The 17608-nt window shown below is 34.9% G+C and overlaps 2 protein-coding genes across 2 annotated transcripts; both read right to left on the bottom strand.

The window, feature by feature from the left end:
• Positions 1 to 6863: 6863 nt before the first annotated feature.
• On the bottom strand, positions 6864 to 8206 carry LOC104220988 (ornithine decarboxylase-like). The gene has a single exon (XM_009771959.1). It carries the CDS (start codon positions 8161 to 8163, stop codon positions 6967 to 6969), a length of 1197 nt encoding a protein of 398 aa, XP_009770261.1. The 5' UTR covers positions 8164 to 8206; the 3' UTR covers positions 6864 to 6966.
• Positions 8207 to 12999: 4793 nt separating this feature from the next.
• Positions 13000 to 17570, bottom strand: LOC104220987 (sucrose synthase 5-like). Its single transcript, XM_009771958.2, has 15 exons — positions 17204 to 17570; positions 16963 to 17095; positions 16715 to 16869; positions 16440 to 16632; positions 16235 to 16353; positions 15921 to 16137; positions 15737 to 15832; positions 15463 to 15636; positions 15259 to 15375; positions 15008 to 15174; positions 14698 to 14922; positions 14031 to 14597; positions 13807 to 13945; positions 13590 to 13717; positions 13000 to 13307 (listed from the first exon to the last, which is right to left on the bottom strand). The coding sequence occupies exons 1-15, from the start codon at positions 17278 to 17280 to the stop codon at positions 13160 to 13162; spliced, it is 2655 nt and encodes an 884-aa protein (XP_009770260.1). The 5' UTR covers positions 17281 to 17570; the 3' UTR covers positions 13000 to 13159.
• Between the last annotated feature and the right edge of the window lie 38 nt (positions 17571 to 17608).

The raw sequence follows: 17608 nt of genomic DNA, 5'->3' as shown, positions 1-17608 counted from the left end.
GTAACAGGGAGATCGGTTGAGCAGTAGCATCCTACAGCAGCATGCAACAGCACACAACAACAGCAAACACTACAGTCACACGGTAGTCCCAGCTACCAAAAATTTCCCGAACTACATTGACCTGATTCCTGTTCAGCCCAGGATATGTAGGAAACCTCTGAAGCAAAGGTTCGGTCAAATCCTTTTCAAAAAATGCTTCACACGGAGTATTCGGACAGGCAAAAATCGCTCGCTTTATCTTTGCGCGAAAACCCTTAGTGTCTTCGTGCAAAGAGGGGCAGCTGTAAGCACGTGATTTTTGCTTCACGAGCAATCACTCCAAAAGGAAAACAAAAAAATAAAAATAGTGACGGATGATTTCGCTGTACAATTTTTCGATTTTTTTTTTCCGTGACATGTGTTATTAGTCGTTTGTAGGTCTGTCCATTTTGCATTTTAATCATTATCAAACAAAATACAAAAAATATATGTCATTAAAAAGAAAATTCAAAAATATAAATATATGTGCGTCGTTCGTTTTAGGTTGTGATTTAACTTACTTAAACATTTTTATTTGGTATGATAATTATGTTGAAGTGCTATATTGTTATTTGTTTTAATTTCATTTGTTTTATTAGTTATTTTTATTTTTCTTTAAATTGGAAAACAAAAGAAAGCTGAAATCAATTTGGGCCCAAAAAATAAGACAAAAACAGGCCCAAACCAACGATCTGACCCGGTCCAAACCAGGCCTGCCCTGACCACCTCCCGAAACGATGCCGCATCATGCGTCTGATCTGGCCCGTTCAAACTCTCGATCCAACGGCTCAGGACCTCTATCAGTAACCCGTTTCAAAACCCGACCCAGGAACCAATCCGATCCAACCCCTCACTTAAACCAAACGACCCCGTTTAACTACCAAACGACCCCGTCTCATTTCTCAGCATCAGATCCAAGCCGTTGAGATCATCTGATCTAACGGCTCAGATCCAATCAGCCTCCCCATATATAAACTCAACCCTTCACCCCACGCCCCCTATCCGAACCCCACCCCTCACTCGTCTCCTTCCCCGAGCTGAAACCCCAAACCCTAGCAAGCCGCCCTAGCTTCCCCTCCACCAAAACCCGGCGGCACGAACGCCGGTGACCACCCCCTTCACACCCCTAAAGCATCCAACCACCCTGAACACGAATCCACTAACCACGAACCTCGAATCACCTCCTATCGTCTCGAATCTGGATTTGAAGATTCGAGACAAAACTCGATCTATGCCAAACCACCCCATCTTCATACCAGACACTCCCCTGACCTTCCTCGTGACCAAACCAAGCTTGGTTTGGTCCGAATCTACCCACAACTCCTAAAAATCCAGATCTGAAAATCCAGAACTTGAAACACATGCACCTGGGGAATCCGGCCGGTCTTGACAAGGGTTTGAGGTCTAATAGACCTTAATCAAGGTGTTCTCACGTGAGAACACCCTGATTAAAGTTTGTTCGGCCTCAAGAGTTCGAAGTTGAGTCAGATTTGGGTCATTTTGATTTCAAACTCTTTTGGTAAGTTTTCCTTTCTTTTGTTTTAGTTCTAATTAAGTTGTCAGCATATTTCGTTGTGTTTGTTTGTCATTTTGTTATTTTTCATTCGGATTTCTTCCATCTCTGTTAAAGGCCTTTTTATTTGGTCAATTGTCTTCTGTTTGTGTTCTGAATATACCCTGTGATATACGTGTTCATCAATTAGATTAGTCGTCAAACGAGTTTAATTCATATAAGTTCCCAGTGTTTGAACAAATTTGTCTGAAGTCATTCGGGACTCTATACGTGTTGTTTATATGAACGATTGATTGTTATGTGTTACGATTAATATAGTCGAGTCGATATATGTCGTCAATTAGTTTCAATCGTTAATGGTAACAACTTGATTCGTATTGCTTATTTCTGCTGTGATCGTATTTGAGTCCCATTAGGAACTGAATTGTATTGCCTATTGATTTTGTTCAAATCGAATTAAAGAACATCTAGGGGAAGGGTTATAATGGCAGATTCAGACTTTGATTTTAAAACACGATGCCATTTGGTTTAGACCGTGGGCAGCATGTGTATGGTTAGCTTTAAGGAATTAAAATAATTGGACAGCATGTGCTGTCAGATTATATTCCTACTGCCCATACTTTGGTTAAATAAACAAGTGATCAATACATTTTAACAACAGAAGAGAGAGGGGCTGTCAGGGATCTGATGGGAGTTTTGTTTATTTAAAAGAAGTGAGTGGAAAAACAACGGGGGGGGGGACAATTTTGAGTTGTAAAACAGATTGTAAAGTGTTAAGGTTAGGCTATAAAAGAGGCAGACCTTCCATTAGAAAGGGAGTTCATTTTTTGGGTCTTGAGAGATTCTGTGAGTAAGAAAACTGAAAAAGGAAAAACAGGAATAAATTTCAGAACATTGTGAATGAGTATTGTCTAGAAGAAACTGTGTAAGAGTCCAGTTTGATCAGGTTGTCTTTGTGGTTTTTGCTTTTCTGTCGTTTGCCAAGCTTTCTTGTGGTCATTGGATTTCTGTTGCTGTTACATTCAACATTCTGGGCTGTTATTTCCTACTCTGTTTTTCTGGGATTGTTTATTTGTTGCTCGACTCCTTGCTGAGCTTCATCATTGTTGGCTGGTCGTTGTTGCTGTGTGGTTGCTGTGAATCTGTTGTTGCTGTTGTTTGCTGTGTACTACTCAGCTGATCCTTTTCCTTCTTCTTTTGTTCCTCTATACCAGGTACACAACTAATACTGTCCATGTAATTTGAAAGTCGAGCATGAATACAAAAGGGAAGATTTGAAGACATCTATGTCCACATGTAGTTGCTATATAGATGATTATGTAGTGTGTAATGGTTTACAATCTTGTTTGGGTATTGGAGTTGGTCCTTTCATATAGTGAATACAAAAAATGTAGTATGGTTTAATATCATATGTTGGTTAGGTTAACAGACAAAAGGATTGGCAGTATACTAGGCTATGTCTTGGAAATTAGTTGTGTTTTGTAATTAGCATTCTCTTTTAATGCATGTCAAAGAATAAAACTATCCGCCTTAGTTAATTTTCATTCTCTTTTGATAAACTGCCTCGTTATAATTATCAAGCCACACCCTTATAACAATTAGCACAAGTCCGTGCCCCTCAACCTTATGAAGGTCGAGCCCAGGTCAAAACAGACCAAACAGACCCGCCTCGAATAAACAGTGGCCCAGGTCTGGCCCATCCCGCATGAGCTGGATTTGGGCCCATAATGTTTGATCAGCTGTCCGTAAGCATGGTCATGTTTCCTTATTCTGTAAAAGCATTTCGGATCCTGCTGTAAATAATCTGCAAGCATGTAAATAATTAAGAGATTTTCTTTTATTTTTAGAGACGAACTTAATAGGAAATATAGTCATTATAGGTTTATCCTTTAAAATAAAAATGAGACGAGCCTCGACAAACAAAAATGTAGAAGCTGCGGGGCCCTCTAAATGTATATATTAAATACTTAGATTCCGGGACGGGCCGTTTAGCAAATTTCACGGCCCTTCCCAAAATAATAACACGATAGTCTCTTTAGGTGCGTGTTTAATAATCTACTTTCTTAAAACTTGGGGTGTGCATTTCATGCGACCCAGATCCAAATCCCAAAACATCAAATAAAATATGTTCCAGATTGTGGGTGCATTTCATGTGACGCAGTCCAAGGACATGTTTTAAGCGATGTTCACATCCTTTTGAAATAATAACAATAAAGCGGTAAAAAGTTAAAATTGGCACATTGGTTCATAATGGTATTTAAAATCAGATAAATAAGCCGAATATGACAGTTGAGCGACCGTGCTAGAACCACGGAACTCGGGAATGCCTAACACCTTCTCCCGGGTTAACAGAATTCCTTATCCGGATTTCTGGTGCGCAGACTGTAATATGGAGTCATTCTTTTCCTCGATTCGGGATTAAAATTGGTGACTTGGGACACCCTAAATCTCCCAAGTGGCGACTCTGAAATTAATAAACCAATCCCATTTCGATTGTCCTTTGATTGGAAAAACTCCCTTGCACCCTCTCTGGTGCGGAAAAAGGAGGTGCGACAATATATACTACAAGAAAATATATTATGCGAATATATATACATAAGATACAATATATATACTATAAGAAAATATATAAGAGAATATATATACATAAGATACAATATAATATACTAAAAGAAAATATATTATGCTACAATATATACATAATATACAATATATATACTACAAGAAAATATATTATGCGAACATATATACATAAGATACAATATATATACTACAAGAAAATATATTATGCGAATATATATACATAAGATACAATACATATACTAAAAGAAAATATATAAGAGAATATATATACATAAGATACAATATAATATACTACAAGAAAATATATTATGCATGACAATTTAGTGTTTTACTATTGTTTTATTATTTTCTTTTTCGTCAAGCACTTTAATAATTAGATATACATATATACTACATATATATTTTTAATATAGCCATGATACTACAAGAAATTGTCTTAAAAAAAAAAAAAAAAAGACCCGCTAGGCCCGCGAAGCCCACGAGCCCGGCACGTTAAGCACAGGACCATGTGGGCTTAGACGGGCCGGTTCCACCCATTGAGCCCACAAAGACCGGGACCGCCAGGCCTGGGATCGCCAGAGCCCGGGACCACGAAGCCCGGGACCGCGAGGCCCGGCCCGTTAGGCCCACTAAGGCCCGGGCCCGGGACAAAATACAGCATTAGTCTACCGTCTAATATAATAAAAACTCAATCTTGTACTCATTTCAAAATTAAATAAAAACTTAGATCGTCTCACCTATGCTCACCTCCGTTCTGAAAGTTTCATATGTTGGGTTTCCAATTGGATAAAAAGGTATATTTGGTTAAAGGATCGATGGTTTTTAAGCCAAATCCGGTTATAAACAAAAAGAAGAGATTAAGCAGTCTTTGTTCTTAAGCAGTCTTAGGTATTGACCTTTACGTTGTATATTAAAGAGTAGGGATCGTTTGGTAAGCTAATGCATGCATTGGCTTTGTGTATTAATAATATATTATTTGGTAAATATTTTGAACATATGCATTAATTATGCAGGTATTAATTATATATCTTATTTGGTATTATCCTATGCATAACTAATGCATAGAAAACAATGGTATTAGCAATGCAATAGGTTTTAATGCATGCATTAGCTTAATTAAAGACAAAATTGTCCTTCAAAATTTATGCTTGATTAAAATATTCTAGTTAGTATATTAATGCAAGTTCAAAATAATCTAAATAGTGAGAAATAAAATTATATCCCTAGTAAATAAATAAATACTTAGCATATTTCCTTTTTCATAAATAAATATTTTATTTTATTTTACAATATAGGTAGACAAATAAAATAATTTTTTTAAAACTTTTTCATATAAAAACATTTCTCAACATATGTTTCTTTTAAAAAGTTAGAGCGTGGACTAGTTTTGAGGGAATTTTTATAAACAAACAATTCTTTTAGAAATTGTGCAATACTTTAATACATCAAACCAAACAATGGATAAAAAATATGTCAGCATAACTAATACCAGCATAAATAATGCAAGCATAACTAATACCAGCATTACTAATACACCTTATTCAGCATTATTCTTATGCACCTAAAAATAAATGCACAAAGGAGGAGAAAGTAAAACCTAACATCCTCAATACAGTTTGGATACACTTTAAAATATCCAAATTAAGAGTGTGTTTGATAGGAAGGAAAATATTTTTTAATTTTTTCATGTTTAATTGCCTTAAATATTTTGGAAAATATTTTTTTCATGAACTCATTTTCCTTCAATTGGAGGAAAATATTTTCCCTAAAAAGTATTATTAATGGTACTTTCTTCAACCCCCAATGGTACCCTATTTATCATCCCCATCAAACCACCCCCACTCCCAACCCCCAACTCTTACCCTAAATAGAAATATTATTAATGGTACTTTCTTTTTGTGTTATAGATAGAATACTTTTTTCCGTTTCAACAAATGATTTTTTTTCTTTTCATGATAGAAAAAAGTATTTTTTATCATTTTAACAAAAACAAATATTTTCTTTTCATGATTTAACAAAAATATTTTCTTTCATTTCAACAAAAAAAGTATTTTTTTCATGATGTAGAAAACTATTTTCTTTCATTTCAACAAAAAAAGTATTTTTTTTTCATGATGTAGAAAAAATATTTCTTTCATTTCAACAAAATGAGTATTTTCTTTTCATGATGCAAAAAAAATATTTTCTTTCATTTCAACAAAATAAGTATTTTATTTTCATGTTGTAGATAGAATACTTTATTTTTGAACCAAAAAAGTATTTTCTTTTTAGTTATGGAGCACAAATTTCAATGTTATCTTTGCATTAAAAAGTAATGCAACACATTATTTCATTTGGGTTTGTGTGAATTCTTAGAAGAATAATTAAATTTTTTAAAAAAATAGAGTTATGAAAACATTGGGATATATGGGGGGGGGGGGAGGGGGGAGCAAGAGAACATGGGGACTTTGGAGAAGGGGGGTGAGTAGGGAGAGTAGCATAAAAAAATATTTTCTACTCTCTAACCAAACACTAGAAAATATTTTCCAGAAAAAAAATTTCACTCACCAACCAAAAAAGGGAAAATAAATCATATAACCATTCATTTTTCATGAAAACATTTTTCTTCGTACCAAACACACACTAAGACTAAAAAGGAAAAATAGGAAAGCTTGTAATAAAATAGATGTCCTTGTCTCACAAAAGCATGTCATTCAAATGTACTAACAGATCTCACTACCATAAACGGCGGCCTAATGTAGCAAATAGATACACTTAAATGTGAACAAATACTTTATTCAATCATGCTCATGTAAGTAATAAAAATAACAAGGAGTGCTCCTATTCATTATTTTGTTGTCCGTGGACATATTTTAGCTAGAGTTTGCGTTAACAAGATAGGTAGGTGTAGATAACATATCAAATCCATTGAATTTAGTTCCTCCGCATATTGAATATGCGCCCATGTTGTAAAACACTATCAGGTCATCCAAATGAAGCTCTGGCAATTTTATGTCAATAGCTACTGCATCAAGTGAGTCACAACTTGGTCCATAAATAGTTGACTCACAAATTTGACAAGATTTTTCTGTTACCTGACGTAACAATGGTTTTATACCCACAAAACAACTATTATAAAGTGTTGGCCTAAATGATCCATAAATCCCTTCATCAATCCAATACTCTATTTTTTCACCTCTAACTCTTTTACCAATCACATGAGTGACTAATGTAAAGGCTGTCTCCGCAAAAAACCGTCCTGGCTCTGCAAATATTGTTAAATTAGGCATGGAAAAATAATCTTGGACTGCTTCATTTACCACACTAGCTATTTCCTCGAACAATGGTGTTGATCTAAATCCTCCACCAATGTTTAAAATCTGCATTTTAGGCATTCGAAGATGATCAACAACATCAAACACGGTCCTAGCAGTTGCAATCGCCTCGCGATAAATGCTGGGATCTTGTGCTATAGATCCAACGTGAAATGAAACGCCTACAACTTTCAGCCCTACCACATTATAAGCATAATGCAGTAATGGCTCAACTTCTTCTGGTAATACACCAAATTTTTTTCCCAGGGGACGTAACGCGCCACTATCACTAGGGGCTTTAATTCGAAGCAACAAATGACATTGTGGTTGCCATTTCTTGATCTTGTCAATTTCAAGTTTGGAATCAAAAGTTGTGAGATTGACCCCAACAGTGGCTGCGTATTTGATGTGGGAAATAGCTTTGCATGGGTTAGCAAATATGATTTGGTTTGGGCTAATTCCGAGATTTAAGACGGTTTCTATTTCTAGTTGGCTAGCACAATCAAAATTTGCACCCAATTTGGCTAGTTTAGTAAGAAGTGCAGGTTCAGTGTTGCATTTCACAGCATAGAAAGGTTTCATATTTGGAAAAGAATGGTTCCATTTGTCCATAAGCTTTTCAATTATAGCCAAATCAAGTAGATAAAATGGCTGGCCAGCTTCATGGTTTTCTGCAATTGAACGGATTAAATCTGGCATCCCATCTTTTGGTATTTTGTGAACATGATTCTTATCAATAGCTGTAGACAATAACATGATCAAGAAATATAATAAGAAGGGAGAGAAATATTTTATTAGCTGAAAATATGAAGTACAAGTATAAGAGTATTCTCCTCTCTCCTTTATATAGAAAGCCAATGCCTAAAATATCTCATATTGTATTAACGTTCAAGATTATCACATAATTAAAAATTTAACAAATTGCATACATTCACGTGGTGAATGACTTAATCGCACCTACATGATATAATATCTTCTTTATTTTCTTGGTCACGTTAGGTGATCAGATAGAGTTTTTGGCTTATTTTATAGAAAACCAAATGATTAAAAAATTCTAGAATTTCTTTAACATTTCTTTCTATATTTCCAGTTCTAGATTAATTGAGTGTTTAATTTTTTAAAACCTTATTAATCTTGTTATAGGGTTTACATCAAGGGCGCGGCAGAGCTAGAGTTGAGGTTATGAGTTAGGCAGATCTAGGGGTGGTAAATGAGTTGGTCAGATCAGATATGAGCGAGTCGAAAAAGTTGAATAATATTTTCTTTTATTTTTTTGGTCAATTTAGGTGATCAGAGGCAGATCAGAGATTTAAATCCTATAGGTTCAGCTTTCAAGATTTTTAGCATTGATCCCATTATATTTTTAAAGTTATGCGTTCATATCTACTATTTTTGCAATTTTAATAAATTTTTATATAAATTTTTATTCCGCATCGAAAATTATGTGTCCAATTGAACCCATTGGTTCATCACTACATTTGCCCAGTAGGTGATCAGATATAGTTTTTGGCTTATTTTATAGAAAACCAAATAGTAAAAAAAAAATTGAGAATTTCTTTGAACCTTTCTTTCTATATTTCCAGTTCTAGTTTAATTGAGTATTTATTTTCAGAAATTTTACATATTATAGCTAACTAATACACTCTATAAACCAAAACGCTTAAAAAATATTATTATTTATAGTCACTTTTTATATTTTATAGCAAAGTATAAATATATACAACTGATCCCTCAACTTTTCCCTCAACTTTTCCCTCAACTCTCTCTCTCTCTTCTCCCTCAGCTCTTTGTCATCGTCCCCCCTCTCTTTGCCCTCGGCAAGGCCGTTGTCGAGATCCGAGTTAGACCTAGATCCGACGTTAGACCTAGATTCGGCGTCATATCCAAATCCAGATCTGGCGACGTTAGATCCAGATCCAGACGGTGGGTGGCGACTTCGTAATTTCAGATCTGATAGTGGGTGGTGATGGGTCTGGATCGACGGTTCTGATTTGCGGAGACAATGGAGGGTGGTGATGTGTGAAGACGACGGAGGGTGGAAATTTGTTTGGCTGAAATACGCCATCACCGACGAACTTTCTTTTCTTATTTGATATTGAGTCACATATAATGATGCAAATACATTCTATTTTATACAAAGATACTCAAATTTGAGTGTATTATGTATTTTTCAAGCAAATACAATTTATTTTTGTATTTTTGTCTGTATTTATGTATTTCGAAGGTTATTTTTTGTGGTAGATCCCTGTATTTTTGAATTTTTATTGTTTGAGTACAGTCGAATTAAATACAGTAAATTGAATACACTGTAAAATTAGCTATGAATGAATATAGTGAATTGAATACGGTCGAATATCACTATTTGAGTGGTTTTTTGTTGTTTGAATATAGTCGAATTGAATATAGTGAAATTGAATACAATGTAAAATAATTAAAAATGAATATAGTCGAATTGAATACAATGTATACAGCCGAATTGAATAGAGAGGTATACCTCCTATTTCTTTATTTTTGTTGTTTGAATACAACTTAATTCAATATAGCGAAATTGGATACAATATAAAATATACAAGAATGAATACATCCGAATTGAATACAATATATATACTACTGAATTGAATACATCAACATATATCCCGTGGCAAGCAGTTAGTAGTTACTGCATGTAATTAGCTAAATTATAACTACGTACGCCCAGCAATAAGCCTCCAAACAATAGTCAGTTCTGAAAGTTCCCCTTAATTTTTTAAAATCTTATTAATCTCAATGCTATATGGTTTACATCAAGGGCCGCAGAGCTAGAGTTGAGGTTACGGGTTAAGACAGATTCAATAATTTTGATTCAAATTATGTATTGTGCTAAAAATTTACGTATTAAATGGGTAAAAATTATTAATTAAGAATTTAATAATTCAAGATGAAAGGAGGTAGTATGTAAGTGAAAGGACATACGGTGTCGCATTTTGAGAAACGACCTCTATATTTGTATTAGAAGTATACTTCCCCCGGTTAATTTTAATTGATTTTTTGATTTTTCTTTTTTTTAGTAGTCCATAATATTTTATTTTTTCAAATATCAAGAAGGAATTAACTTTTTTCTAAAAGTTGTTCTTCGAGTAAAACAGTTGTCCTTCGAGTAGAGAACCTATGAGTACTATTTGTCGTATTTTTAATAAAAAAATTAAGATTAATATGGTCAATTTTATTATTAATTAATATTAAAAAACGGATTTTTAAATATCTGTGAAAATAATTTTAAAAAAACAATTAAAGTTGGAGAGAGTATATTTATTTTATACAGGCGACACCCCTCGTGCATTTTAATTTTCTTCAACATGTCAGTAATACTTGTTGTCCTCATTATTGTTTTTGATTATCTTACAGTTGGATACGTGATTCTTTACCACTGTCGGTTTCATTTTAAATAAGCGTAATAATTTACAACTTTTTCCAAATATGATAGTGTTTAATTGGCTCTGAATTTTAAGAAAATAAAAAAGAAACACAGTTGACACATCAGTTTGATAATATATACTACTATAACATATAAAAGTACCTTTAAAATATTATGATTTTAAACATTTCATGTCTTACTTAATAAAAAGTGTTATTAAGATAATATGAAAATATCAAACTAACCTATATTAAATAAGGGTGATATAATGAAATTATCGTATTATTTATTGTTTCTTATAAGGTGTGCAAAGTCAACGGTGGACAAGTAAACTTGGACGGAGGGAGTACCTATATTAAAGTACTAGTAATTCATATAAATATGTTAACTGAGCACCCTATCTCAATAGCTATTTTCAAACTAAAAATAGTTGAAGTCTGAACGTCCCATGATATGAAAATCCTGAATCCGTCATTGTATTACCAAACCTTTAATCGCACTAATTTATGAGTTTCTTTGGAAGATTTGCTAATTTCATATGTCAGCAGTGGCGTAGCTACATACATTAAAGGATAGTCAATCGAATATGATTTACCGAAAAATTATATTGTGTATATAAAAATTCCTGGCTTCGCGCATATATGGTTCAACTACAAGAGAGAAAAGCATGAATGAACTCATGAGTTTTGTTCCTCGTCGACCTTCTCGTAGAGATTTTTCATGTGTCCTTTGAATTCGACATATTGGATTCATGTGTTTGGTTTCTTTCCTTTATTCACTCGAAGGATTCATGTGACAGTGGTTTTTCACTAGAAAATTGATTGGTTTTCTGAAATTACGCAACAGAATTTAGTCTCACGCTTTCATCTTCATGTAAAGTGCATGCAAAATATTTCTTCTTCTTTCCTGCAGAATCTTTTGGAATTTATCAGCTCATGGTAACTTTTCAAAATTTGCAATGGCCAGAAGCCAGAGGCGGATGTAGTATTCGGCCTATGAGTTCAATTGAACTCATAACTTTTGATATGGAGTAAAATTTTGTATAGAAAAAATCATTAAAATTGTAAAAATAATAGGTACAAACCCATAACTTCAAAAATATAATGGGTTCAATGCTAAAAATCTTAGAAGTTGAACTCATAAAATTTAAATCCTGGATCCGCTTTTGCCAGAAGCACACCCCCCCCCCCAAAAAAAAAAGGAAAACCCTCTCACTTGATCCCCAAACCGGAAAATCGCACCAAATGAAAAAGCCAAACCAAACCGATTAAAAAATCCGACTAGGTTTGGTTTGATTTGGTTTGGTATTATATTGAGTAAGAAATTCGAACCAAACCGACATATAAATATATAATTAAATTTATATATACTTTTAAGATTTTATATAGAATTTTCTTTAAAAAAATATCTAGAAATATTTAGTATTCTCTTATGGGATATAATATTAAATAAAATAAGAAGTGCTCCATATTTATTAACCTTAAATAATGGGTTGTGTGATCACTTTCTTATCAAGTGTTACTGAAATGCGTTAATCACTTTGTTCTTCCATATTCATATGTCAAGATCTATTAAATTCTTATATCTTTTTTGAATTTGAAATGGTTATTATTATTTAGTATCATATTGATTTTTATGTTTAATTACTAAATTCAGTTAACCTTGAAAGTGTACATCAACGAAAAATTATTGTCAGACGACTAAAAAAATAATTAACTATCATGTGTTACTAAGTAGATTCTCCCATAAGAATATTTAATAGATAATGTATTTGTCTATTTTTTAATTTTTACTAAACATATATTTACTTATTAAAAAATTAACAAAGTAAGATTGAAACAACATTTAAGTAAAAAAAAAAACGAAAACCCTGTCAAAATCGAACTAATCCAAACCGATATAGTTGATTTGGTTTGATCTTAATAAAAATCAAATCAATCCGGTTCATATACACCCCTTACTTCTATACATTCAAATTAATTATAAAAAGAGTCTCCTACTATCATGTCATATAAAAGATAACGCAACCGTACGTAAAAGATAGGGTTAGTAACTTGAAAGATAAGGCATGTTACCTGCTGTGACAGGTTAAAATACATTGATTGTGTAAAAGTTATTTACACTATATGAGTACATATGCTAAATGGTAAACAAATAAGCCACTTAACCATCAGGTGGTAACCTGTCATAAAATGCAATTCAAACAAAATGCCTGGCAATTTTATTACTCCTGTAATTGGTCATCACTACAAGAATATTATTAACATTTCAACTGAATGAGACATAAGCTAGCATTTTGTCCCTTTGATGATTTTCCTTTTATTTCAGTGTTCTTTCCTAACGTGTTAAGGTTCAGAATCATTCAACTAAACGGTACAATTTTACCAACGCATAAACTATAACAGAAGCAGAAACACAAAGACAAAGCCAATGGCAAGCATGTTGCGCCATCTCTGTTCTTGAGGTCTCAAGTTTCTTGTCTTCTTCTTTTTCCTGAGGTGCAATCCTGTTTTAAACCAAGAATCACGATAATCAGAAAATAACTCCATTGTATTGAAATATATACACTCTAGGTAGAGAAGTAAAAAAGGGCAGTCCGGTGCACTAAGCTCTCCCACTATGCGCGGGGTCCGGGTATGGGCCGGACCACAAGGTTCTATCGTCCGCAGCCTTACCCTGCATTTCTGCAAGAGGTTGTTTCCACTGCTCGAACACGTGACCTCCTGGTCACTTGACATCCACTTTACCAGTTACTCTAGGTAGAGAAGTAATTAAGTTAAAAGCATGCCTTGTTAATGGCAGAACTTTAGCTACTGCTGCTGGAACTGGTAGTGGTAGTTTTAATTCTTGGGATTGAGTAGAGTCTGATGTTGCAAGTGGCAATGGCTCTTCATGTGGGATCGGCACGCTTTTGGCCTGTGAAATTACAAAAGTAGCATAGTCAATGTATATTTCTTGGTCATTTTGAGGATCTTAGTAAATTGTATTCAACATATACAACCTACCAATTTCCTGAAGAGAGGATTGTAAAACATCTCAAAGTATCTTTGCTTAGCCTGCTTTTGCCCCACATTGAATTGTCTCCAAAATCCATAGATTGATCCCATATTCAACACTTTGTTTGCATAAATCTTCCACGTATAACTGCATCGAAGCAGAACTTAAAACCACGAAAATATAACATGATAAGCATTTTTTCCATTTTTTAAACTTGGAACTAGTTTGTTACCATTCTTCAATGCGCTTGAGACCTCCCTCAGATATCCTGTTCCAATATTTAGAATCAACCTTACACTTCTCAAAGAAATCAGCTATTTTCTTGCTTGATTCGTCCCCATTGTAAGGATCAATATGGAAACCTGAAACCCCATCAACAATGATTTCTGCAGGTCCACCTTGATTAGTTGCAAACGTAGGCAATCCACAATCCATTGCTTCAATAACGGTTAGTCCAAAAGCTTCATATAAAGCCGGTTGGACAAAAGCTCCCTTAGTGTCAGCAATAGTTCGGTATAGCTCACTATTTCGATATTTATCAGTTTGAGCTGCTATCCATCTCATTTGTCCCTTGAGCTGGTATTTCTCAATCAATTCATGCATCTTCTTGATTTCAGCTGCTTCCTCCCGGTCTTTTGATTTTGATGGATCGAAGAATCCCCCAACAATAACAAGGTTTACCAAGTTCCGCAACTTCTTATTCTTCCCATACCACTCAGTCAAGCCTGACAGGTTCTTCACTGTATCAAATCTCGCCATTGAAAATATAATTGGTTTTTTCCGGTCTGCAAGAAATCCACTGATCCAAAAAAAAATGTTACTGATAAGTACCACACATCCGGTAAAAACAGAACGATTTAAGCAATGGTTAGATTAGGAAAATGGGCAATTAGACTTACATGTGCTCATTGTTTTCCTCATTACTGTAAAGTAATTCGTTAATAGCAGGACGAAATGTGCTGAATCGTTTCTGTTTCTCAGTGAAAGGGAAATAGGTAGACTGTTCAGCCCCAGGAGCAGCAATGTTGAACTTTGGATCAAATACATTGATGCCTGAAACAGCTCTATAAAGCCCCGGCATGGTAAATGCTGTGTGACTTTCATATTGTCCAGGCCTAGTTTCGCTGAAGGACGAATGATAGCTTTTAGTGTTGGCCACTGCAGTAAATTCATTAAGTTGCCAAATATACTGAGAGAGTCAGTGCTAACCTTCCAGCGATTTCTTGATATGTGCTGGTAATGATAAAATCAGCAGCATTCATTGCCAATAAATCGGCAGTAAATTGGCAAGAAAAGTGGTACTTGGGATCAAACTGCTTCCACTTCACATCAGAATCTTCATACTTAGTTTTCTCTAATGCATGAGCAATGGTTCCCTAAAATGTTATCATCCAATAAGATTTCCATTTAATTATCAAGAAACAATGTAGAAAATATGATCATATGATCAGCTACGGAACCTGAGTAACTCCAAGTTTGTTGGCCAATAGAGATGCCACTAAATTTCCATCAGTGTAGTTCCCAATTATGAGGTCTGGTTTACCTTCCATGAGCTCAAGTATCTTAGCAGAAGCATCCTAATGATATACGTCACAAACCAAACGATTAGTTCAAGAAAGTAAATAAAGTGTATGAATAGGTGGTAATTTTGTTAGAAGACTTGCCTTGGCATAGTTCTCCAAGTAAGGATAGATATCAAACCGAGAAACCCATTGGCGAAGAACTCCTTTCTCAGTCCTGAATGGAATTCTCAGGATGTGAGAATGGGATGAGTTAAGAATAGGTTCCATCTCCTGATTGCATGTTGTCCCTCGAGCATCTGGTATGAGACGAGATACCTGTTTACATCATGAAAGCAGGAAACAAAGATCTTGATCATCTTAATCCCTTCTCCGATCAATCTCAAAACCTGTCTAAGCATATTTTTGCAAAACTCACCACAAGAATCTTGGGCTTCACGTTTAGCCCTTGCTGCTTGATTCTTTGTAACATTTCCTCCTCTAAAGCCCTTACTTGATCCAGAATATAAACAACCTGTGAAGTAAAAGTCTGATTTCAATGATGCAAGTGTCGCTAATAAGCAATATGAGGCAAAAGGAGATAAATTGCTGTATATGTAGACCTGGCCTCCAGTATCGGGCAGACCAAGGACATCTGCTTGGCCAAAGTAACCATGAATGGAGAAGATAACAATGTTGAATGTAGTAGGAAGCTTGCTGAAAAAGGACTCCATATTTATGGGATCTGGTGCTTGGATTATCTCGGAAAGCAGTCTCATTGTCTCTCTTACTCTTCCTGCATTGTGACCCCACCCTTTATCAAAGCCCCATTCTTTGAGCCTAGAGTTTTCATAATCAAGTCACAAACATAAACAACTTTTCGGTAGCATGTCATTGGTATACTGCATATGACAATGGAAGCATATGAGAAGCTTACTTATGCTCAAAGTCTTTATAAGGTGTGTCTTTGGGAAAGGAAGATACAAAAACTTCAGCTACTATCAATGCTGCTTGAAGCTTAGCAACACCATTCAGATTCTCATTGATCATTAGATTCTGCAAAGTTTCAATTTAAAAAGGAACTTTATAACGCGCATCATTATATAATACCTTTAAGAAACAAAGGTAGTCCATTTTCATACCTCTCCTTGATGATTAAGAGCTAGTAAGTAATCAAGCAAAGGCTGGGCGTCCTCTGGCTTTCCACCAAACTTTGAAGACAGAACTTTTGAGATAAAGTTGAGCCCATTTCCGACAGAAGAGGAAAGGGCTAACCGAGGATTAGAGTAGTCAAAAGCACCAAAATCTACTTCCAGTGCATTATCATCCTTTGCCCTGCTTGCACATTCAACCATCAAAACTATTCTTGTATGTTACAAAATTGTTTCTCTTTAAAATGATACAATTTTCCACTTACCAGTCTTCGTCAAAGATCATCTCTTTGAATTTGAGATATTCCCTGGCTGAAATAGCTTCCACAGAGAGAGTTTCAGCGTTAACTTTGACATAATCCCAGAAGCCAGGATTGTGCCTTACTGCAAAAGCAACATAAGGTGGAACAACAGCTGCCTCCTGAAAATTTCAAAGAAAATCGTTACGCCTTGCAATAACTCTTTTGCTTTTTCTTTTTTTCCTGTTCAACTAAGTTGGTTAAATGGTGCTGACCTGTGTGGAACTCATAATTTTTCCAAGTGAACCCTCCAAAATCCTGGTTCTTTCTGCCTTGTCTTCAATAGTTTCTTCTATTTCTTCTGTTAAATGTTTCAACTTCATTAGCCTCCTTCCCATTGCAATGAACCTTTCACATCCAATTTTGAAGTCAAAAAGAAGAAAAGTAGTTAGCATTATGCATGGAAATTTGACATAAACACGTAGAGGGGAAAAAACATAAAAGAAGGGTGTTCACCTAGCGAAGCATCTCTTCATATGATACCGGCTTTGTTTCAAAGCATCAGGCATGCTATCAGCAACTGTTGAGGCCATGGTAAATTTGTATTTACGAGTGCAAAGAAGAAAATAGGTTGAAACTTGCAGTGAGGACCCTTGGTGCTTGGTGACAAATGATGGTGCAATGCTTTATATAAGAAATGGTTGAATGATAGGAGAAGGTAAGCACATGGAAAGGGAATTTGATGGCAGCCAATGAGGGAGTGTAGAAGCAAAGATAAAGACATTCCATGGTGTCTAGTATGTGCTAAGGTGGCAACAAGGAAGAAGAAGAAAGATGGAGACAAAGTAAAGAATTCCCTTTTTGTTTACCATCAAATCTTGGTTTTGTCTTTGCTATTCCCTCCAGACGTTTGAGTGCTTC

This window comes from Nicotiana sylvestris, chromosome 3 (assembly GCF_000393655.2).
Source record: "Nicotiana sylvestris chromosome 3, ASM39365v2, whole genome shotgun sequence".
NCBI lineage: Eukaryota > Viridiplantae > Streptophyta > Magnoliopsida > Solanales > Solanaceae > Nicotiana > Nicotiana sylvestris.
This window is presented reverse-complemented; position numbering and strand designations above follow the sequence as displayed.